The following is a 25,622-nucleotide window of genomic DNA, read 5'->3' on the forward strand; positions in this document are numbered from 1 at the left end:
AGTGGTTCCCAACACTGTCCTGGAGGACCATCAGGCCAGTCGGGTTTTCAGGCTAGCCCTAATGAATATGCATGAGAGAGATTTGCATATAATGGAAGTGACAGGCATGCAAATCTGCTCCATGCATGTTCATTAGGGCTATCCTGAAAACTCGATTGGCCTGGTGGTTCTACAGGATTGGGAACCACTGCTCTAGACTGTTTCAAGTCTTTTTACAGCCAAATATGGCCTCCAGAACTAAAATACTGTGTTCAGTTTTGGAAGCCGTGTCTGGCTAAGGATGTTCCTGTGTCTCCTCTAGCTTGTCCTCTGTCTGCAGATCCCTTCTAACATCAGTCTCAGAGAGAGAGGAATTAGTGACAGAGAACTTTTCCAGGATTTGTATCCTCCCTAGTGCGTTCTCTGTTCCCAGATCCTTGCCAGTATCAGTCTCAGAGATATGAATTAGGGACAGAACTTGTTCAATTCCTGTGTCTCTAGACATCTTTCAGGAGCAATCTCAGAGAGAGGATTTAGGGTTAGAGATTTCATCCTTTTCCAGTGTCCCCAGACCCTTGCCAGGATCAGTCTTCAAGAGATGATTTAGGGACAGAGAATTCATCCAGTTCCTGTGTCCCCTCTGGCTGTGTCCTGTGTCCCCAGACCCCTACCAGTATCAATCTCAGAGAGAGGATTTAGGGACAGAACTCATCCAGTTCCTCTCTAGCTGTGTCCTGTGTTCTCAGACCCCTGACACACACAGGCACACTCACACACACACACACGCAATATCCCCTCTCTGGCCATAAATAAAGATGGCAATGTGTGGAAAGAGGGGGAGCAATGCCCTAACCTCACAGTGCTCTGGGATCAGTGGAATTAATTTGCAGTCTCCTAAAGAAAGAGAGTTGGTACCTCTGCTCTGGCGATCAAGCAAGCTACTAACATAATGTGTATTTACGAGACTTGTCCTGGAAGGGTTCTGTGGACACAGGACGGACTAGGGAGGACACAATTTAATAGTTTGTTACTCTTAATATGCCACTCTTAAAACCAAGAACTGGATGAGTTCTCTTTAACTAATTCTTCTCTCTCTCTCTCTCTGCGGCTAATCCTGGCAGGGGTCTGGGAATTCTGGAGACTGCTAGTAAGGACACAGAAAGTGAATGAGGTCTCTGTCTCTAAATTCTCTCTCTTAGACTGCTTCTGGAAAGGGTCTGAGGTCACAGGAACTGGACAAGTTCTGTGTTCCTAAATCCTCTCTCCAACTGATCTTGTCAGGCGTCTGGGGACAGAGGAGGCAAAGGAACCGAACCAGTTCTCAGACCCTAATCCCTCTCTCTGATTCTGAAAGGAGTCTGGGGATACTGGAAACTATGGTGGGGACATAGGAATTTAATAAGTTATCTGTGACTGACCAGTGACTAGATTGCACAGAATGAAATTGGGAGTAATTATTCTTCCAAATTGTCATTTTGCTTAGATGAGATGGATAAGCAAATTACCTAATCAGCTGACTTGACCTTCAATTTAACTCCTGCCATTAGTCACAGCTGGAATGTGGGACTAGAATCATGAGGCCACACCTGTATCAGGCTCCAGGGTATATAAAAGATCTCCAGTGCCAGGGCTCCCTATTCCAGCTGACAGCTCTTCCCTCTGCACCTCTTGGGTAAGTTCATCTCATATCTCTCCTAAAAATGAATGGTTTTTCATCCTCAAGCCTTTGGTTAAACTGAGAATGGAATCGGGTATAGACTCTGCTCTGTTGTAGTCTCTCCTTATTAGGCTGGTTTCTAATACAAGGCTTTGTTGTACATTCAGGACCTGTCTAGGATCAGTATTGTGCTGCTCCTGCAAGGCAATTTGAGTATTAGATGATAAGTTAACTAGCTAATAATTACCCTAGTTAGAGATTATAGCTTGTCTCAGCTGTTCGGAATATGATTTTGCCCTTAGGTGGTCCTAAAACAAAGATAAGGCTCTTAATATGTTTGTTAGCAGTATAAGGAGAGAATGGCAAGTTCTGGATATACAGTATATCGTATCAAAATCCACAACATGCACAAGCTCTAGAAACTCCTCTACCTAGAAAACTGTTGTTCTGGCATCCCAGAAAATATCAGAAGATAGGGAATTCCCAGGCTGGAGTGAAAGTGGATAAAAGGGAAGGTCACAAGTGCATAGGAGGTTGTGTAAGAACATAAGAATAGCCTTACTGGGTCACACCAATGGTCCAAGCCCAGTAGCCTGTTTTCACGGTGGCCAACCCAGGTCTCTAGTACCTGGCCAAACCCAAAGAGTAGCAATATTCCATGCTACTGTTCCAGGGCAAGCAGTGGCTTTCTCCATGTCTTTCTCAATAATAGACTATGGACTTTTCCTCCAGGAAATTGTCCAAACCCTTCTTAAAACCAGTTACGCTATCCGCTCTTACCACAACCTCTGATAACACCTTCCAGAGCTTAATTATTCTCTGAGTGAAAAGTATTTCCATGTGATTTCATCGAGTGTAGGGGCAGGATTAATGAAGAGAGAAGCCCTGTTGATGATGAGCCTCTCTGGGTCTGTAGTCAGTATTTAATGGCTCTAAGCATATCCAAAGCGGTAAACTCCTGGCCAGTCCTGAGAGGTTTGAGGAACTCACTCCTATGGAAATAGAAATGCCTGAAGTACCTGAGAAAGAACAGATGTCTGATTGTGAGTATGTGGACTGTACTAATGCAGGATCTTTAATGGATCCCCAAGGTATGGAGATATGAAAAGGATAGAGTAGATTCCCAATTCATAGAGAAAGACTTACCTGCTACTTTTGCATAGCTTTGGGAGGAACCGTCAGGGGGCCCAAGCCTATTCAAGCTGAGAAGGATTCCAAACTAAATCAGAGACTGAGAGAACATAGGAGCCAACTTTTCAAAATTATTGGAGGTGCTAAATGCAACAGAAATGATTTCTCTCTAGATATAGTCAAGAGGGTTGTTCAATATTAGGGGTGCTCAAGCACCCCCAGCACCTACAGAGCTGGCTTCTATATGAGAGAAGTAAAGTAGATAAAGACAGGTTCTTTACCCTCTCCAGGGTAGAGAAAACAAGAGGGCACTCTCTAAAGTTAAAAGGGAATAGATTCCGTACAAACGTAAGGAAGTTCTTCACCTAGAGAGTGGTAGAAAACTGGAACGCTCTTCCGGAATCTGTCATAGGGGAAAACATCCTCCAGGGATTCAAGACAAAGTTAGACAAGTTCCTGCTGAACCAGAACGTACGCAGATAAGGCTATTCTCAGTTAGGGCACTGGCTTTGACCTAAGGGCCGCCAGCGGACTGTGCCAGCTGGGCACAATGGACCACTGGTCTGACCCAGCAGCGACAATTCTTATGTTTTTATGAGTGAAGCAGTTTTGAGGGACTTTCTTCCTTATTGTAGCATTAGGATTACAGTAGAGCTTTCTAGAAAAGCTTGGAGGAAGTCAGATACCAGGAAAGAGCTGGAGTTTTATAGAAGCTCATTTGCATATAACTTGTAGACAATTTGAACCTTTGGATTACAAGCATGGGAAGAATGATCCAGGCTGGAGCTATGTTATAGACCAATGCTTCTCAGCCTAGTCCCATCAGGTTTTCAGGATATCCACAATAAATTTGCATGCAGTGCATCTTTGGTATGCAAATCGCACTCATGCATATTCATTGAGGATATCCTGAAAACCTGATGAGACCAGGTGTGCCTCAAGGACTGGGTTGAGAAGCACTGTTATGGACTAATACCAACTTATTGTAGAGATATTAAACTTGAAACTATGACCACACTGTATTAATAAATGTACTGATCTCCCTGTTCTAGCACCTCCATGTCAAACTGTCCATTGTAACTTCCTGGGTAACTGACCCAACCTCTTGTAATGTAATCCAACCTTGAACTGAATAGAAAGGTTTGGACAAATTCCTGGAGGAAAAGTCCATAGTCTATTATTAAGACATGGAGGAAGCCTCTGCTTGCCCTGTATCGATAGCATGGAATGTTGCTACTCTTTGGGTTTTGACCAAGTACTAGTGACCTGGATTGGCCACCGTGAGAACGGGCTACTGGGTTTGATGGACCATTGGTCTGACCCAATAAGGCTATTCTTATGTTCTTAGGTAAAGGTGGAATATATAACATATAGTGTTTGTGCTGATGTCTGTTTTGAACTCGTTTGTCACCCTGAGTGTGAAGGGGTCTGTAACAAGGACCTTGCTGAGGAGGCAGCAGGATTAAAATATAGGCTCTCTAGGATCCACCTGGACTAAGGAGCTCTCCTGTGGGAAGGAGGTTTCTGTACTTGTTATAGAGTGCTAAGGTTTCCTGTTAGAACACCAAATGGATTTTACAAGTGTCTGGACCTCTTGTTGTAGATAGATACCTATGCTCATAAACTTAATTGTCAGACCTTGTATGTGATAGAATAAACCCAACACTTTACTAAGAGGTGATAGATTCAAATTTCACATAATTCCCAACAAGGCAGATCCTTGTGGTACCTCAGTTACCACTGATCATAATGAGGGCAAACAATCATTCATTCACACCTGAACTTCTATGAGTGTCAGAGCAGCATCAGAGCATTTAGCGCCCCGGACTGCGGTAGAAATCTCTACTGTGACTTAGTAAAAGAGGGCCTAAATTTGCTGACACAAAGTTGTTCAATCGCAAGAGGATTTGTGAAAAATTACAAGAGGACCTTGCATCAAAACGGCAGATGATGTTTAATGTGAGCAAGTGCAAAAGATGCACATGAGAAAAAAGTACCCGAACTATAGCTATGTCATGCAGAGTTCCACGTTTGGAATCACTGTCCAGAAAAAGAATCTAGGCGTCATTATCGAGGATACACTGAAGCCCTCAGCTCAGTATGCAGCGGTAGCTAAGAAAGCAAATAGAATGCTAGGAATGATCAGGAAAGGAATGGAAAACAAAGATGAAGATGTTATAATGCCCTTATATCACTCCATATTGTGTGCAATTCTGGTCATCGCAGCTGAAAAAAAGATATAGAGGAATTAGAAAAGGTACAGAGAAGGGCAATGAAAATGATTAAAGGGATGGAATGACTTCCCTCTGAGGAAAGGCTAAAGTGGTTAGGGCTCAGGAGAGAGATGACTCAGGAGAGATACGATAGACATCTATAAAATACTGAGTGGAGTGGAAAGAGTAGATGTGAATCACTTATTTACTCTTTCAAAAATTACTAGGACTATAGCTGAAGAGAAATCTAGGGTTCTGGGTATTATACTGGATTGTGGTTTGACTTTTGAGAACCAAGTTAATGAACTGAGTAAGAGATGATATTTTTCTTTTTTTTTCGATTACGTCAACAACATGCAATACGTTCTGTCTTTTCTACTAATAGTTTGCAAACAATAATTAAGGCATTACACTGAAGTTGAAATACAGATTGTGATTGCTTCAGAGCACATGGGTGTGTCTGATATTCAAAGCTAAGAAATATGATCAGGTGACTCCATTTTTAAATTAATTGCATTAGTTGATGATTGAAAAGAGAATTACATTACATTAGAGATTTCTATTCCGCCATTACCTTGCAGTTCAAGGCAGATTACAAAAGAGTTATAGAAGGAGGGTTACAAAGTAAGATCACAGGTCATTTCCAAAGAGTAGATCAGGTAGTATCAGTGAGTTAGGGAGAAGATGGGAAGAAATAAGCCTTTTTCAGGGATTTCTTAAAGAGTATAATTTATATGTCCTTCATTGATGTATAAAATGTTATATGGTGAAGGTTTATTAAGATATCTATCCTTTCCAGTAAGTAGGATTGCTTCTCATTTCCAGCATTCTTTGAAGCTCAGTTATTCAACAAACAAATATTGAATATTCGTTTTGAAGTCTTTGAGTAAATCTTTTGAATATGTAGGAACCAAACTTTGGAATGATCTTCCTGCTGAATTAAGGAACGTTTCTTCATATTTTATCTATTGAAAAAAATTTTTAACTCAGTTTTTAATTGATTTATTGAAAATTTGCCCAGAACTTTGATGTATTATTTTTAAATATTGATATCTGCCTAGATGCATCTTTTTAAAAATATTGTTATCCACTTAGAATCTGATTGAAGATTAGAGCAGGCTATAAATGTTATATAGAATAGGATTAAGGGACATGCAATGAAGCTATTAAGTAGTAGATTTAAAACAAACCACAGAAAATATTTTGTCACACAATGTGGTGAAAGCAGTATGCATAGAAGGCTTTAAATAAATTTGGATAATTTCTTGAAACTAAAGTCCATAAGCTATTATTAAGATGGACTTGAGAAAATGCACTGCTTAGTTCTAGGATAAGAAGCATAAAATCTGTTTTACTTTTTGAGATCTTGCCAGATACTTATTGGAAACAGGATACTGGACTTGATAGATCTTTGGCAACTCTTATGTTCTTATCCTCCCCTTTCCATCCCGTCTCTCTGCAGGTGAGAAATACACCAGAAAAATGTCCCACTACCAGAGTACAAAATCTGCTCCAGAAAAACCCCAGGAGGCAATTAAGGACCCAAAACCAATGCATGAAAAGCCCAAAGAAGCAGTGAAGGAACCAGAACATCCCAAATCACATGACAGCAAATCTGCTGCAGATCCAGTGAAGCACCAGGATACATCTAAGGACACAAAACCAGTGAAAGAACCAGAACAGCCCAAATCACCCTGCAGCAAATCTGCTCCCATTCCAGTGAAGAACCAGGAGGTATCTAAGCACCCAGAATCAGTGCACGAAAAGCTCAAAGAAGCAGTGAAGGAACCAGAACATCCCAAATCACACGACAACAAAACTGCTCCAGTTCCAGTGAAGCACCAGGATGCATCTAAAGACCCAACACCAGTGAAAGAACAAGAACAGCCCAAATCATCCTGCAGCAAATCTGTTCCCATTCCAGTGAAGAACCAGGAGGCTTCTAAGGACACAAAACCAGTGCACGAAAAGCTCAAAGAAGCAGTGAAGGAACCAGAACATCCCAAATCACACGACAACAAAACTGCTCCAGTTCCAGTGAAGCACCAGGATGCATCTAAGGACCTAAAACCAGTGAAAGAACCAGAACAGCCCAAATCACACGACAGCAAATCTGCTCCCATTCCAGTGAAGAACCAGGAGGTACCTAAGGACACAAAACCAGTGAAAGAACCAGAAAAGCCCAAATCACACGACAACAAAACTGCTCCAGTTCCAGTGAAGCACCAGGATGCATCTAAGGACCTAAAACCAGTGAAAGAACCAGAACAGCCCAAATCACACGACAGCAAATCTGCTCCCATTCCAGTGAAGTACCAGGAGGTATCTAAGGACACAAAGCCAATGCAAGAAAAGCCCAAGGAACCAGAACAGCCCAAATCACCCTGCAGCAAATCTGCTCCCATTCCAGTGAAGCACCAGGAGGCATCTACGCACCCAGAATCAGTGCACGAAAAGCTCAAAGAAGCAGCGAAGGAACCAGAACATCCCAAATCTCACGACAGCAAAACTGCTCCAGTTCCAGTGAAGCACCAGGATGCATCTAAGGACCTAAAACCAGTGAAAGAACCAGAACAGCCCAAATCACACGACAGCAAATCTGCTCCCATTCCAGTGAAGAACCAGGAGGTATCTAAGCACCCAGAATCAGTGCACGAAAAGCTCAAAGAAGCAGTGAAGGAACCAGAACATCCCAAATCACATGACAGCAAAACTGCTCCAGTTCCAGTGAAGCACCAGGATGCATCTAAAGACCCAAAACAAATGAAAGAACCAGAACAGCCAAAATCACCCTGCAGCAAATCTGCTCCCATTCCAGTGAAGAACCAGGAGGTATCTAAGCACCCAGAATCAGTGCACGAAAAGCTCAAAGAAGCAGCGAAGGAACCAGAACATCCCAAATCTCACGACAGCAAAACTGCTCCAGTTCCAGTGAAGCACCAGGATGCATCTAAGGACCTAAAACCAGTGAAAGAACCAGAACAGCCCAAATCACACGACAGCAAATCTGCTCCTATTCCAGTGAAGAACCAGGAGGTATCTAAGGACACAAAACCAGTGCACGAAAAGCCCAAAGAATCACTGAAGGAACCAGAACAGCCCAAATCACACGACAGCAAAACTGCTCCAGTTCCAGTGAAGCACCAGGATGCATCTAAGGACACAAAACCAGTGAAAGAACCAGAACAGCCCAAATCACCCTGCAGCAAATCTGCTCCCATTCCAGTGAAGAACCAGGAGGTATCTAAGCACCCAGAATCAGTGCACGAAAAGCTCAAAGAAGCAGTGAAGGAACCAGAACATCCCAAATCACACGACAGCAAAACTGCTCCAGTTCCAGTGAAGCACCAGGATGCATCTAAGGACCTAAAACCAGTGAAAGAACCAGAACAGCCCAAATCACATGACAGCAAATCTGCTCCCATTCCAGTGAAGAACCAGGAGGTATCTAAGCACCCAGAACCAGTGCACGAAAAGCTCAAAGAAGCAGTGAAGGAACCAGAACATCCCAAATCACACGACAGCAAAACTGCTCCAGTTCCAGTGAAGCACCAGGATGCATCTAAGGACACAAAACCAGTGAAAGAACCAGAACAGCCCAAATCACCCTGCAGCAAATCTGCTCCCATTCCAGTGAAGAACCAGGAGGTATCTAAGCACCCAGAATCAGTGCACGAAAAGCTCAAAGAAGCAGTGAAGGAACCAGAACATCCCAAATCACACGACAGCAAAACTGCTCCAGTTCCAGTGAAGCACCAGGATGCATCTAAGGACACAAAACTTGTGAAAGAACCAGAACAGCCCAAATCACATGACAGCAAATCTGCTCCCATTCCAGTGAAGAACCAGGAGGCATCTAAGCACCCAGAATCAGTACACGAAAAGCCCAAAGGAACAGTGAAGGAACCAGAACATCCCAAATCACATGAAAGCAAATCTACTGCAGATCCAATGAAGCACCAGGATGCATCTAAGGACACAAAATCAGTGAAAGAACCAGAACAGCCCAAATCACCCTGCAGCAAATCTGCTCCCATTCCAGTGAAGAACCAGGAGGTATCTAAGCACCCAGAATCAGTGCACGAAAAGCTCAAAGAAGCAGTGAAGGAACCAGAACATCCCAAATCACACGACAGCAAAACTGCTCCAGTTCCAGTGAAGCACCAGGATGCATCTAAGGACACAAAACTTGTGAAAGAACCAGAACAGCCCAAATCACATGACAGCAAATCTGCTCCCATTCCAGTGAAGAACCAGGAGGCATCTAAGCACCCAGAATCAGTACACGAAAAGCCCAAAGGAACAGTGAAGGAACCAGAACATCCCAAATCACATGAAAGCAAATCTACTGCAGATCCAATGAAGCACCAGGATGCATCTAAGGACACAAAATCAGTGAAAGAAGCAGAACAGCCCAAGTCACCCTGCAGCAAATCTGCTCCCATTCCAGTGAAGAACCAGGAGGCATCTAAGCACTCAGAATCAGTGCACGAAAAGCTCAAAGAAGCAGTGAAGGAACCAGAACATCCCAAATCACACGACAGCAAAACTGCTCCAGTTCCAGTGAAGCACCAGGATGCATCTAAGGACACAAAACTTGTGAAAGAACCAGAACAGCCCAAATCACATGACATCAAATCTGCTCCCATTCAAGTGAAGAACCATGAGGCATCTACGCACCCAGAATCAGTGCACGAAAAGCCCAAAGAAGCAGTGAAGGAACCAGAACATCCCAAATCACATGACAGCAAATCTGCTGCAGATCCCAGTGAAGCACCCAGGATGCATCCAAGGACACAAAACCAGTGAAAGAACCAGAACAGCCCAAATCACCCTGCAGCAAATCTGCTCCCATTCCAGTGAAGAACCAGGAGGCATCTAAGCACCCAGAATCAGTGCACGAAAAGCCCAAAGAAGCAGTGAAGGAACCAGAACATCCCAAATCACACGACAGCAAAACTGCTCCAGTTCCAGTGAAGCACCAGGATGCATCTAAGGACACAAAACTGTGAAAGAACCAGAACAGCCCAAATCACATGACAGCAAATCTGCTCCCATTCCAGTGAAGCACCAGGAGGCATCTACGCACCCAGAATTAGTGCATGAAAAGCCCAAAGAAGCAGTGAACGGTACCCAGAACATCCCAAATCACACGACAGCAATCTGCTGCAGATCCAGTGAAGCACCAGATGCATCTAAGGACACAAAATCAGTGAAAGACCAGGAACAGCCCAAATCACCCTGCAGCAAATCTGCTCCCATTCCAGTGAAGAACCGAGGAGGGCTCCTAAGCACTCATGAATCAGTGCACGAAAAGCTCAAAGAAGCAGTGAAGGAACCAGAACATCCCAAATCACATGACAGCAAAACTGCACCAGTTCCAGTGAAGCACCAGGATGCATCTAAGGACACAAAACTTGTGAAAGAACCAGAACAGCCCAAATCACATGACAGCAAATCTGCTCCCATTCCAGTGAAGAACCAGGAGGCATTTAAGCACACAGAATCAGTGCACGAAAAGCCCAAAGAAGCAGTGAAGGAACCAGAACATCCCAAATCACATGACAGCAAATCTGCTGCAGATCCAGTGAAGCACCAGGATGCATCTAAGGACACAAAACCAGTGAAAGAACCAGAACAGCCCAAATCACCCTGCAGCAAATCTGCTCCCATTCCAGTGAAGAACCAGGAGGCATCTAAGCACTCAGAATCAGTGCACGAAAAGCTCAAAGAAGCAGTGAAGGAACCAGAACATCCCAAATCACACGACAGCAAAACAGCTCCAGTTCCAGTGAAGCACCAGGATGCATCTAAGGACACAAAACTTGTGAAAGAACCAGAACAGCCCAAATCACATGACAGCAAATCTGCTCCCATTCCAGTGAAGAACCAGGAGGTATCTAAGCACCCAGAATCAGTGCACGAAAAGCTCAAAGAAGCAGTGAAGGAACCAGAACATCCCAAATCACACGACAGCAAAACAGCTCCAGTTCCAGTGAAGCACCAGGATGCATCTAAGGACACAAAACTTGTGAAAGAACCAGAACAGCCCAAATCACATGACAGCAAATCTGCTCCCATTCCAGTGAAGAACCAGGAGGCATCTAAGCACCCAGAATCAGTACACGAAAAGCCCAAAGGAACAGTGAAGGAACCAGAACATCCCAAATCACATGAAAGCAAATCTACTGCAGATCCAATGAAGCACCAGGATGCATCTAAGGACACAAAATCAGTGAAAGAACCAGAACAGCCCAAGTCACCCTGCAGCAAATCTGCTCCCATTCCAGTGAAGAACCAGGAGGCATCTAAGCACTCAGAATCAGTGCACGAAAAGCTCAAAGAAGCAGTGAAGGAACCAGAACATCCCAAATCACATGACAGCAAAACTGCACCAGTTCCAGTGAAGCACCAGGATGCATCTAAGGACACAAAACTTGTGAAAGAACCAGAACAGCCCAAATCACATGACAGCAAATCTGCTCCCATTCCAGTGAAGAACCAGGAGGCATTTAAGCACACAGAATCAGTGCACGAAAAGCCCAAAGAAGCAGTGAAGGAACCAGAACATCCCAAATCACATGACAGCAAATCTGCTGCAGATCCAGTGAAGCACCAGGATGCATCTAAGGACACAAAACCAGTGAAAGAACCAGAACAGCCCAAATCACCCTGCAGCAAATCTGCTCCCATTCCAGTGAAGAACCAGGAGGCATTTAAGCACACAGAATCAGTGCACGAAAAGCCCAAAGAAGCAGTGAAGGAACCAGAACATCCCAAATCACATGACAGCAAAACTGCTCCAGTTCCAGTGAAGCACCAGGATGCATCTAAGGACACAAAACCAGTGAAAGAACCAGAACAGCCCAAATCACCCTGCAGCAAATCTGCTCCCATTCCAGTGAAGAACCAGGAGGTATCTAAGCACCCAGAATCAGTGCACGAAAAGCTCAAAGAAGCAGTGAAGGAACCAGAACATCCCAAATCACACGACAGCAAAACAGCTCCAGTTCCAGTGAAGCACCAGGATGCATCTAAGGACACAAAACTTGTGAAAGAACCAGAACAGCCCAAATCACATGACAGCAAATCTGCTCCCATTCCAGTGAAGAACCAGGAGGCATCTAAGCACCCAGAATCAGTACACGAAAAGCCCAAAGGAACAGTGAAGGAACCAGAACATCCCAAATCACATGAAAGCAAATCTACTGCAGATCCAATGAAGCACCAGGATGCATCTAAGGACACAAAATCAGTGAAAGAACCAGAACAGCCCAAGTCACCCTGCAGCAAATCTGCTCCCATTCCAGTGAAGAACCAGGAGGCATCTAAGCACTCAGAATCAGTGCACGAAAAGCTCAAAGAAGCAGTGAAGGAACCAGAACATCCCAAATCACACGACAGCAAAACTGCTCCAGTTCCAGTGAAGCACCAGGATGCATCTAAGGACACAAAACTTGTGAAAGAACCAGAACAGCCCAAATCACATGACAGCAAATCTGCTCCCATTCCAGTGAAGAACCAGGAGGCATCTACGCACCCAGAATTAGTGCATGAAAAGCCCAAAGAAGCAGTGAAGGAACCAGAACATCCCAAATCACACGACAGCAAATCTGCTGCAGATCCAGTGAAGCACCAGGATGCATCTAAGGACCCAACATCAGTGAAAGAACAAGAACAGCCCAAATCATCCTGCAGCAAATCTGTTCCCATTCCAATGAAGAACCAGGAGGCTTCTAAGGACACAAAACCAGTGTACGAAAAGCCCAAGGAATCAGTGAAGGAACCAGAACATCCCAAATCACATGACAACAAAACTGCTCCAGTTCCAGTGAAGCACCAGGATGCATCTAAGGTCCCAAAGCCACTGCATGACCCAAGACCAATGCATGAAAAGCCCAAAGAAACAGTGAAGGAACCAGAGCATCCCAAATCACACGACAGCAAATCTGCTCCAGTTGCAGTGAAGCACCAGGAGGCATCTAAGGACCCCAAATCAGTACAAGAAATGCCCAAAGAAGCAGTTAAAGAGCCAATGCCAGTGAAATCCAAACATTCATGTGGGTGCCCAGCTCCTACTCCAGTGCAGCTACAAGAGCCATCCAAGGAACCAAAATCAGGACAAGAAAAATCAAAGGAGCCTTCAAAGTGAGATCCTGCAAAGCTCAGGGAGCCTCAGCCATGTGTTCTATTAGTCAAGAGATCTTTCTAGTATGTGACATTGCTTTATTTTCTTGCCAGTGTCAGGAAAGCTTCTGTGTATTTAATCTATTGACATACCATGCAGCTTTTTAGACCCCTCCACTTCGCTGAACCTATCCTGTCAGCACCATCTCCTGTGTACTTCATTCCATGCTTGAGGCAGTGATGTCATCCTGAGATCTGCCAATCCACAATACTATGAGCACTGACATCATACACGCAAGCACAACAAAGAAAACATTTCATATAAGGAAACTCTTGAGCTTACTGAGAAATCTGAGAGTAGAATGGGGAAAGGGAGTGATGGAGTTGATAGTAGATTGGGGAGAAGAGGAGAAACCCAAGCGTCATCTTCTTCTCTGAATCCAGACTTCAGCCCAAGTTCTCTAGCACGATTCATCATGATAGCCAGAGAACACATCTGCGCTTTGATATCAACATGTAGCTGGAATTCTTTGGATCTCTTCTGCACCTCTAATGGACACATTACCATTTTGCGTACTGAGGCTTCTGTGTAATCTTGCGTGAACAGAAAATGCTGTATACTGAATGAATTGTGATGCTCCACCCTTGAGAGAAAAGCTGCAATAATAAAGCATCACTCAATAAAACATAAAAAGTTATCTTTGCATTTGGTCCTCCTGTTTCTCTCCCTGTGATTTTTGTGTCAGGATTAAGATTTATTCTGTTATTTACATGGGTGTTTTCTGACAATTTATTTTCCATATAATCTGGGTATCAGCAGGCAATTATGCCCTACACCATGAGCACATACTGGATTCTGCAGAAAAGTCTAGAAATGCACCTTAGATGATGGCTACATACATATCTGTTTAGATTTCTCATCTGGTAGTATGCACAGCTTTTGGCAGCATATGTTGGAAAATGACCAAATTTTTCCATTTATAGTGGAATGGGATTAAATCAGAGGTTACCAAACCTGTTCTGGGGATTGCTATCTAGTCAAGATTTCAAGATATGCACAATGAAAATTCATGAGGTAGATTTGCATGCTGTGCCTCTATTGCACACAAATATCTCTCATGTATATTTTAAAGCTGAAGCATTGAAAACCTGACTGGATTATGGTTCCTCAAAATCAAAGGCTTGGTGGCAAGTTATATGAAGAGCTGTGATGTTCATTCGCTCTCTGGTTTTGCTTCTGACGACATACTGTAATTATACTAATTTATTTCTAAGTTTACATGCAATGATGAATCATAGATACAATCGTATTTGATACAAAGATAAGAGTTTGTCATAGTGTGATTGAGTGAAGGTAGAATGCAAACCCATACTCACCCCCCACCAATAAACACACACATACAAAAACATATAAACTCCCACTACACACATACACTTAAACTCCCACTATATCCACACATATACATATACCCCCTCACATACACATAAACTCCCAGTATGTCCAAATACACACACTCTCACTAATTCCCCACACACTCACACTATACCCCCCCACACACACATAATCTGCCACTATACCACACACACACTCTAACTAAACCACTCCACACTCTTACTATACCCTCCATACACAGCACATAAACTGTCGCTATACCTCACACACACATGAGCTTAAACTACAGTAATTATGACATACACAGAGGGGGCTAAAAGGTGGTATGGTACTATTGAGAGAATGACAGACAGATGTGTTGTTTGGATCAATGTTTAAATGAATATATGCCTTCCCCAAAAGCAGCCTTTCTCCCCTACCATGAGCTTCCAAGAGAGCGGCAGCATTAAACAGCAGCCATTCAATATTAAATCAGAGGGTTCCCTAGTACAGATTGTAGATAAAGTACTATGGACCTCCAAAAAGCTTTTATTTGTATACAATGCCATATGCCTTGGACGAATGTGTTATCCGCTGTCTTACACTTATAATACTGAGGAGTATCCACACAGCCTGCACAGGAATGCACACATTGTGAGATAGGCTTTGGGGCTCATAATCGAAACTTAATACGTCTAAAAACCCGCCCCAATTCGGCACTCTGGGTCGTCCTACAAGACAGGTCATCCTAGTGCCGATAATCAAAATGGCTTTTTTGGATGTATCCAGGGACATTTTAGAAACATAGAAAGATGGACGGCAGATAAGGGCTACAGCCCATCAAGTCTGCCCACACCATTGACCCCACTCTTATAATTCTACTGGCCCCCTTAAACTCTACTGACCTGCTCTATTAAGTCAATATCCTAGCGACCCTATTCATTGGTATGACCCTCGCAGTGATCCCACATAGGTATCCCATTTATTCTTGAAGTCTGGGATACAGCGGGCCTCGATCACCTGTACTGGAAGCTTGTTCCAATGCTCTATCACTCGTTCCGTGAAGAAGTACTTCCTGACGTCTCCACGAAACTTCCCCTCCCCTGAGTTTGAGCGGATGTCCTCTTATGTTCGAGGGTCCTTTGAGAAGAAAGATATCATCTTCCACCTTGACCCGTCCCGTGATGTACTTAAATGTCTCAATCATATCTCCCCTCTCCCTTCGCTCCTCGAGAGTATAAAGCTGCAATTTGTTCAGTCTTTCTTCGTACGAGAGACCTTTTAGCCCCAAGACCATCCTGGTGGCCATCCGCTGAACCGACTCAATTCTGAGCACATCTTTACATTTTAGGCCTCTGAATCCCGCTTTGTGCCCAGAGCTGAAAGGGGCATTTTTGGATGAGTGGTTAGGGTGGGATGTGGGCTGACCTAGACTGCAGGGAGAATTGAATGTTTGACAAGACTGCCTAGACGAAACTTATACGTTATGAGTTAGACAATGTAAAGATAGGTATAAGTGCCCAAAGGTTACCAAACTGACCAGATAACTACTGCAGAGACAAAGTAAATGACCCACCACACACTCTCCCCATGTTCACTGACCCCATCGCACCCCCTCAAAGTTCAGAATAAAAACGTACATACCTGCCTCCAGAACATCAACATCTGGCATAAGAAAGCCTAGTTGAGCTGCACAGAGGTGGCTTAAGTAGTCTGGAGGGTGGGATACTGAACCATAGAGAGGATGACCCAGGCCCATAAGCCACTCTAACTACTACATTAATGGTGGAAAATGTGAGCCCGTCAACCCCCCCACCGCACTCTACTGCCATATAGGTGGCACCTGCAGCCAAAAGGGCTATTGAGGTTATAGACAGGTAGGTAGAGTGGGTTTGGGGGGCTTATCATAACCTATAAGGGAGTTCTGGTGATATGCTTATCTGGCACCCTTTTTATGAAGTTCACAGCAGTACCCTGTAAGGTGCCCCACTGCTCTGTTGCCATGTCAGGGTGGCCAGTCCATCACAATGCTGGCCTCTCCCAAGTTCAAATGGTCTTGCTCTGGGTGTTTGGAACTTGGACAAAATTTTGGTCAAGAATGTGATATAAAGATAGATGTCGTGGCTGTCTGGACGATCAAATGCCTTGGCGTACAGAGAAACAATTTTCAAAAAAAACCCATATTTTAAATGTACTTTTCAAGAATGGACATTTTGCCGCTGCCGACTTTGGGTGACTAGTGCCCTACATCCAAATCGGACTTAGACGTATTTTTTGATTATGGCCTTCTTTGTGTATAGTATGAAAATAGCATTTCTGCAGTTCTGTGCACAGCACTGTTCTGGGCAGCATCTTGAGCAAAACCTGCAAAGTGGTAATGTGTAAGCGTCTTCCCAAGTCAGCACTCCACGTTGTCAATATAGACAAATAGCTCCTTTGGGGCTGTAATTGGACTAAAGCTTTGTGAAATCAGGACACTGATACCTGTCCCAATGAAACCCCTGTGAGTAATTCTCAAATTTGACTACCCACCTCTAAAGATGGACAACATGGGGACAATGAGATTAAGTACTGAATTAATTATAAGTAGGTAATGTGATGTGCCTGAACAAACATCTACCTTTGCTATAATATCATCAGAAGTTATAGCAATTACTATGCTCTTGGATGAGGTGTTCCACCAGAGATATTCCTCTGGCCTTCCACCCTAGAGAAATGTCCTATTTTTCTTGTCTGGGAGAAACCACTACATTGCCTTCCCAGGTCAAAAATGTACTAAAGTAAGGATCCCTCCTCAACCAAAATTTAAGAAGGTCCCTTCATGCATGCCCAGGGGACAACAAACAGCGACCATTTGATAATATGATTGAAGGCAGTCTAGGAAGATGAGCATGGAATTAGACAGTTGAAAATCCATGGACAAAAAAAATCTTGTCTCAAATGCAACATCCATATTAAAGTTAGTATTCAGCAACCAATCTTGTAAATGATGCAGGAAGACAAGCTGATTATAGAGTTTAATTATCTGGGAACACTCAGGCCCAACTAAAAAAAGATATAGTGCAATTTAGGCTTCCAGCCCTGCCAAACAAAATGTGTCAGATAAGATTGTAATGTATGGATATCCTTTTGGAGAAGGCGAATAGAATAGGAAGAACTTGGAGAACATACATCCACCAGGGGAACACCACAATTCAGTATAAGAACATAAGAATAGCTTTACTGGGTCAGACCAATGGTCCATCAAGCCCAGTAGCCCATTCTCATGGTGGCCAATCAAGGTCAATAGTACCTGGCCAAAACCCAAAGAGTAGCAACATTCCATGCTACAGAACCAGGGCAAGCAGAGGCTTCCCCCATGTCTTAATAACAGACTATGGACTTTTCTTCCAGGAATTTGTCCAAACCTTTCTTAAAACCAGCTACATTATCCGCTTTTACCATAACCTCTAGCAATGCATTCCAGAGCTTAACTATTTTCTGAGTGAAAAAAATTTCCTCCTATTGGTTTTAAATGTAGTTTAATCGTTTCATCGAGTGTCCCCTAGTCTTTGCAATTTTTGCCGGAGTGAAAAATCAATCCACTTATACCCATTCTACACCATTCAGGATTTTGTAGATTTCAATCAATCAGCCTTCTCTTTTCGATGCTGAAGAGCTCTAACCGTTTTAGCCTTTCCTCATACGAGAGGAGTCCCATCCCCTTTATCATCTTGGTTGCTCTTTGAACCTTTTCTAGCGCCACTCTATCTTTCTTGAGATAAGGAGACCAGAATTGGACGTAATACTCCAGGTGAGGTCGCACCATGGAATGATACAGGGGCATTATAACATTCTTAGTCTTGTTAACCATCCCTTTTTTAATAATTCCTAGCATCTTGTTAGCTTTTTTGGCCTCCGCTGCACATTGGGCGGAAGGTTTCATCGTATTGTGTACAATGACACCCAGACCCTTTCTTGGGTGCTAACCCCCAAGGTGGACTCTAGCATCCGGTAACTATGATTTGGTTTATTCAGAGATAGTGGCAGAGCAGACCACTGTGTGAGCAATTGCTTTGTACTACTTGAAAGCAGAAGGTTCACATTTACTCTATGAACTACAGCTGCAACAGCAGGTAGGCCAAATTCAGCTTTGGACCTTACAACCTGGTATCTTTGACCCGGCCAGGTTTATGCCAGCTCATACTTACTACTAAGACTGCGCTGGTCACACTGGGAACCTAGATTAGAACCCAGGCAGTGTATGTTTTGGGGGTTTTTTTAAACTGTGATGCAGGCCTCAAAAGGACATTCTAAGGACTAACTTTATGTTACTTCCCTTCCTCCACCTAACATAGAAACATAGAATATGATGGCAGAAAAGGGCCGACGGCCCAACAAGTCTGCTCACTCAAGAACCCTCCCTCCCAACTAGTCTGCCTACTCAAGAACCCTTCTTCCCTGGAGTATCTATCGTTTGAGCATAACTCTGTAGTACTTCCATCTGTTTGTCCCATCTACTGTTGAAGTCGAGCACGCTACTAGCCTCAACCACCTGGCGTGGAAGATCATTCCATCGATCAATCACCCGTTCGGTGAAGAAGTATTTCCTGGTGTCACCATGAAATCTTCCTCCCTTAAGTTTTAGTGGATGCCCTCTTGTTGCCGTGGGACCCTTTAGAAAAAAGATTTCCTCCTCCACTTTGATGTGACCCATGATATATTTAAATGTTACTATCATGTCCCTCCTTTCTCTGCGCTCCTCGAGAGAATATAAGCGCAGTCTGATCAGGCATTCTTCATATGGGATGTCTTTAAATCCTGAGACCATCCTAGTGGCCATTCTCTGTATCGACTCCATTCTCTTCACATCCTTTTGATAATGTGGCCTCCAAAATTGGACACAGTACTCCAGGTGAGGTCTCACCATGGATCTGTATAACGGTAGTATGACTTCCAGCTTTTGGCTGATAAAGCTCCTTCTGATGCAACCCAGCATTTGTCTGGCCTTTGCTGAAGCTTTCTCCATCTGATTAGCAGCTTTCATATCTTCCCGGATGAGAACTCCCAAGTCCCTTTCTGCAGTAGTTCTTGTTAAGTTTTCACCGTTCAAGGTGTATGTTTTGCATGGATTTCCGCTCCCAAGGTGCATTACTTTACATTTCTTGGCATTAAAGTTTAATACCAAACAACAAAACCCTAAGAGACCAAAGAAAGAAAAAATGAGGGGCTAAACTAGTACAACAAATGCAAACACTCCCCTCAATGAATCAAATCAAACATACAAATTGGTAAAAAAGCAAATCTTGGAATTTACTCAATCAAATAAATATATCACAAACTTTATTAGTATCATAGCATTTATAATTTAACCACAGCAAATACGTATAAAAAGCATTTAGCATAAATATATAGACATACCAGACAAACGCACATACAACAATGACAATCACAACAGCAACAGCAATCTGGAGAATGTGTGGAAAGAAAAATACACTATGACCCTGAAAACAGCTTAAAGAATAACTCATAAGAAAAATCTTTGAGAAAGTCCAAAACAAACGTGAAACAGCTGAAGCACACTCAAGAAGTCCCAAATAGCAAACAATGTGCAAAAAACGCAGAATGTGCAAAATCACAAATAAGTTCAAATATCCCCCCAAAAAAGGAACACCAAGCTGAAAAAAACAGAAAAGAACCAAAAAAACAAAAAAAGCAAATGCAGAAGCAGGTCCAGGGAAATACACCATATAAGTCCTATCACGATCACCATCACAGGGCCAAACGAAACCATGAGGCCACGGAAATTCCCATTCAATTCTTCTCTCCTCCTTGACACAGGCCGTGTTTCAAAACTTTCTTTATCAAAAGGAAGAATAAAGCTAAAACAAAAAAATGAAGTATAACTATAACATGCCCATAAAGAAGATGAAATAACAATAAAACATAAGTAAAAAGAAGGAAGAAAGGCGAGCCTACCGGGCAGAGAGTCACAGCAAGGTCTGTCACAAACTAAACTTGCAATCGCCACGCAAACATGACTTCAAAGGGAAGGAGGTACCTTTAAATAGCCAAACCAAAATCAGCAACAGCTGAAACCAAAATAGCGAGCATAATAAAATAGATTGTACACAAACACTAATCTTAATATGGTGCCAACCACTCAATTTCCCTATTAAGTCCATTAGGCATACATGCCTTATTGGAGCAGATCTTGAAACTGGTTCTGGCCATCGCTTCTGTTTGATTTGGGAACGCTTTTGGATGGATCTTACTCCTACTGCCAGGAGTAGATTATTGAACTCATAACCTTGTTATTTTCTTGCTTTCTGTGCTCCTGGACTGCTCTGTTTGTATGGGGGGGGAGGGGGGGAAGGGGATGGGGGCGGATTGGGGGTAGGGGATTAGACTGTGCATATATATAAGAAACATCATATGTTTTGTTTGCTTTGCTTGCACATTGAAATTCAATAAATACATTTAAACATAAAGACAGTCACCCATGTAATGTAATGTAATGTAATTTATTTCTTATATACCGCTACATCCGTTAGGTTTCTATAGCGGTTTTGAAGAAAATATACATTAAGATTATAAATGAGAAGTAAGAAGGTACTTAAAAAATTCCCCTTACTGTCCCGAAGGCTCACAATCTAACTAAAGTACCTGGAAATTAATAAAGAAGAGAAAATAAAGATGGTTGAAAAAAGAAAAATTCTATGTGAATTTATAGGATGGAAATTAAACTGACAGTGAACTGTATGAAAAATACATATGGAATTCAGTTAGAGAGGGTAGGTTACAATCTATTTATGGTATTTGTTTAATTGGAAGGTGTTAAGGTGGGTAATTTGGGGGAAGGTTATCTGAAGGTAGGTGAATCTTCTGGAGGTAAAAGAGGAGGGGTTAAGATATTTGGATGAATTTTTTGAAAAGCAGGGTTTTGATTTCTTTTCTGAATGTTTTGAAGTTGTCTGATATTGTCATAAGATTGGAGATGGAATGGTTGATTTTTGCTGCTTGTGTTGCTAGAAGGTTGTCAAACAATTTCTTGCGTTGTGTGCCTTTGAGTGGGGGGGAAGGCGAAGGGTTCGAGGTTCTTCTGTGTCTTGAGGTGGAGATTTGGTTTAAGCGGTTATTTAGATAGGAGGGGGAAGAGCCGTGTAATGCTTTGAATATCAGGCAGTAGAATTTGAATTGGATTCGTGCTTGTATGGGTAGCCAGTGAGAGTCTAAGAAGGCAGTTGTTATGTGATCATATTTTTTGAGTGAGTAGATCAATCTGAGGGCGGTGTTTTGTATGGTCTGGAGTTGTTTTATCATAGTGGCTGGACAAGGAAGATATAGGGAGTTGCAATAATCCAGCAGACCTAAGACTAGGGATTGGACGATTAGTCTAAATTGTGCTTGGTCAAAGAATTTTCTGATTTTACGGAGATTTCTCATGGTTAGAAAAGCTTTCTGGGTTGTTTTGTTGATCTGGGGCTGCATTGTGCAACATCTGTCTATCGTAACTCCTAGGAGTTTTAGTTCGGGTTGTATCGGGTATTTGGTATTTTTGATTTTCAGTTCAGTGATGGTAGGAATTTGGGCTTTTTCGAGCAAAAGGAATTTTGTTTTTTCAGAATTTAGTTTTAGTTTGTGATCCATCATCCATTTTTCTACTGTGTCTAAGGTTGCTTATAGCTTTGTTGTGGTGGTGGTCTCTGATGGGTCGAATGGGAGGATTATGGTGATGTCAGCATAGCTGAAAGATGTGACATCTAGGGTATCTAAAGTGGCTCCTAGGGAGGAGATAAAGAGGTTGAAGAGCGTAGGTGAGAGAGGTGATCCTTGTGGAACTCCGCAGGGATTTGTCCATGGTTCTGATTTGATATCATTGTATTTTACCCTGTAGGTTCTAGATTTGAGGAACCCCTGAAACCATTTGTAGACCTTGCCTGAGATTTCTATGGCGTCGAGAATTTGTAGTAATAAGGTGTGGTCAACTAGGTCAAATGCTGCGGAGAGGTCTAATTGTATTAATATCATTTTTTTTCCTTTACTGATGTGTTGTCGGGCTGTATCTAGTAATGTGACAAGTAGTGTTTCTGTACTATGGTTAGTTCGGAATCCTGATTGTGAGGGGTGGAGTAGGATATGTTTTTCCAGATATTCGGTGAGGTATTGTGCCACTAGGCCTTCTATTATTTTAACATACATAAGAACATAAGAACATAAGAAATGCCTCCGCTGGGTCAGACCTAAGGTCCATCGCGCCCAGCAGTCCGCTCACGCGGCGGCCCATCAGGTCCAGGACCTGTGCAGTAATCTTTTATCTATACCCCTCTATCCCCTTTTCCAGCAGGAAATTGTCCAATCCTTTCTTAAACCCCAGTACCGTTCGCTGCCCTATAACGTCCTCTGGAAGCGCATTCCAGGTGTCCACCACACGTTGGGTAAAGAAGAACTTCCTAGCATTTGTTTTGAATCTGTCCCCTTTCAACTTTTCCGAATGCCCTCTTGTTTTTTTATGTTCTGAAAGTTTGAAGAATCTGTCCCTCTCTACTCTCTCTATGCCCTTCATGATCTTGTAAGTCTCTATCATATCCCCTCTAAGTCTTCTCTTCTCCAGGGAAAAGAGACCCAGTTTCTCCAATCTCTCAGCGTATGAAAGGTTTTCCATCCCCTTAATCAGTCTTGTCGCTCTCCTCTGAACTCAATGGTATTGAAGCGATAGGTCTGTAGTTGGAGGGGCTATCTATTGGGCCTTTGTGATCCTTTATGATTGGAGTGATTAAGATCTCTCCTAGGTCCTGTGGGAATTGGCCTTCTGTCAATGTGGTTTGAATCCATAGCATGAAGTTGGTTTTGAATGTGGTGGAGGCGTTTGATAATATGTAGGTGGGGCAATTATTTAGGTCACTGGAAGCATGGCTGTATTTATTGTAGAGTCGGTTCATATCCGACCAGACTAGAATTGGGAAATCGGACCAGCTTCTGTCTGCTACGATGGCTTCGCTAGTTGATGGGTTTGTTGTTATCTTTTCTAGATGGGTGTGTGTGTTGATGAATGTAGATCTGATATTGGTGATCTTGTTTTTGAAATGGTCTGCTAGGTGGATGGCTGTTGGTGGGTGGATACCTTGGGTGGAGAGGTAAGGTTTGGTATCTGTGAGGTTCTTTAATAGATTAAATAGCTTTTTTGTGTCTGGGATTTTTTTGCCTATCATATTGGAGTAGTAGGCTTTTCGTTTTTCCTTGAGTTTGGTTTTGTATTGATTAATTTGGTATCTCCATGCAGTTTTAGTGTGTTCTAAACTCTTGTTTTTTTTCCAGACTCTTTCTAGTTGTCTGCAGAGCTTTTTAGATTGGAGAAGTTCGGCGTCGAACCATTTATCAGAAGGTCTGCATATTTTGAATTTTAGTTTTTTCTGGGGCTAGCTCATTTAGAATGGTTTCGCTTATGGATCTCCATTGGGATATAAATTCGTTGGGAGCTATGTTGGTGGTGGCGTGGTCTGCTTTATCCCAGAATATGGAGGGTTCGATTTTTTGGCGTGTTTTGAAGGAGGTTTTTATTGGAGGTTGTTTGTTAATGTTTTGAGGCCATGTGTCAATGAACTTAATAACAACAAAACAGAACATGGAACAGATTAAATAGTCAACAGTGATATTAAATTAGCCAAGGATAGCAGTTTTATATCTAGTATATTTGACACCTGGGGCTGATCGTTTTTCAACACCTCCCTCCTCTATATAAAAAAATATATATTTTTAGTAACAATTCACAAGTCCCACAAAAAGAGTATACTTAGGAAAAGGTAGCATGTTAAACACTGCAGTGAGCAGTAGAACATCAATGCACCCATTGTAAAACTAAACAAGCCAGATTAATACAGATCAATCTTGCACAATCAATGCTAAGAGAAAACCATGTCCTTTTCATGCACACAGATTCCAGACACACCTTTGCCCAGTATGGAACAAATAATCACAAATTAAAAATAGAAATATGTAGACAGAAGATAAACTGAACTGCTATGAAGCCAAACTTTGTATACAATGCAACACCACAGAAACAATTATATGTTCCCTAATAAGAGTACTGTGCAAAATATAAAGATAGTAGATATAAATTGGAAAAAAATAAAAAAAAACCCAATAAAACAAAAAATGTAAAAATAAGAAAATACCGTTATATTGGACTAATACATTTTTCAATTAACTTTCAGAGGCCAAAACCTCCTTCCTCAGGTTGGTACAGTATACTGCTGTTACGGTATCCTGTCCTGACCTGAGGAAGAGGATTTTGGTCTTCAGAAGTTAATAAAAAATATTAAAATTAGTCCAATTTCCATTTTCTATTTATAAATGTTTATCAATACGGCTACAATACTACTTTATTCTAAAGCAACAAAATAAATCATTTTTATCTACCTCTTGTCATCTCTGGTTTCTGCTTTCTCCATCTTCTCTTCACTCTCTTCTTTCCATCCAGCATCTGCCCTCTCTCTCCCTTTCATCCACTGTCCACCCTCTTTCTCTTCCCTTCCATCTAGTGTCTGCCCTTTCTCTCCCTTCCATATGGCATCTTCCGTCTCTCTGTGCCCCTTCCATCAATTGTCTTTCCAGTGCAATAGGGATGGTATGCTGAACCAAGGGTCTTGCATCCGCTTCCGTGAGTCTATTTTCAGTACCTCCTCCTTCTCCCTGCTCTCTGCAGCCACCAGTCAGTTTTTTCTTTTCCAAGTGAACCTGCAGGAACATAAGAACATAAGAATAGTCTTACTGGGTCAGACCAGTAGTCCATCTAGCCCAGTATCTTGTCTTCACGGAGGCCAATCCAAGTCACTAGTACCTGGCAAAAACCTAAATAGTAGCAGAATTCCATGCCACCGATCCAGGGCAAACAGTGGCTTCCCCATGTCTGTCTCAACAACAGACTATGGGGCTCATAATCAAAACTTAAACACATCCTTATGGCCATTTCCTCTGCTTATGCAGCGGCTGATAAGAAGCCCCCTCTCGCAGTGAGGGCTTTTCTATCAGAGGCATCTCATCTTCGTGGGCAGGGTCATCAGCGATCTCTTTAAAAGAACTTTGAAGGGCTACTTCCTGGTCCTCTTTGCCTACTTTCACCAAGTTTATAGGATCGATGTGGCAGTCAAGCAGGATGCTGCTT

General features: G+C 42.6%; 1 protein-coding gene across 1 annotated transcript in view; it reads left to right on the forward strand.

Moving 5' to 3' along the window:
* The window catches only part of LOC117350729 (titin-like), a 59,634-nt gene extending 49,632 nt beyond the window's left edge, over nucleotides 1-10,002 (forward strand). Inside the window, exon 3 of the mRNA XM_033925261.1 lies at nucleotides 6,443-10,002. Within this exon, the coding sequence (XP_033781152.1) occupies nucleotides 6,463-9,789 (3,327 nt within the window). The 5' untranslated portion in view covers nucleotides 6,443-6,462 and the 3' untranslated portion in view covers nucleotides 9,790-10,002. The remainder of the gene's footprint in view (nucleotides 1-6,442) is intronic.
* The last annotated feature ends 15,620 nt before the right edge of the window (nucleotides 10,003-25,622 follow it).

The sequence above is a fragment of the Geotrypetes seraphini genome, chromosome 16 (genome assembly GCF_902459505.1).
Source record: "Geotrypetes seraphini chromosome 16, aGeoSer1.1, whole genome shotgun sequence".
Taxonomy (NCBI): Eukaryota; Metazoa; Chordata; class Amphibia; order Gymnophiona; family Dermophiidae; genus Geotrypetes; species Geotrypetes seraphini.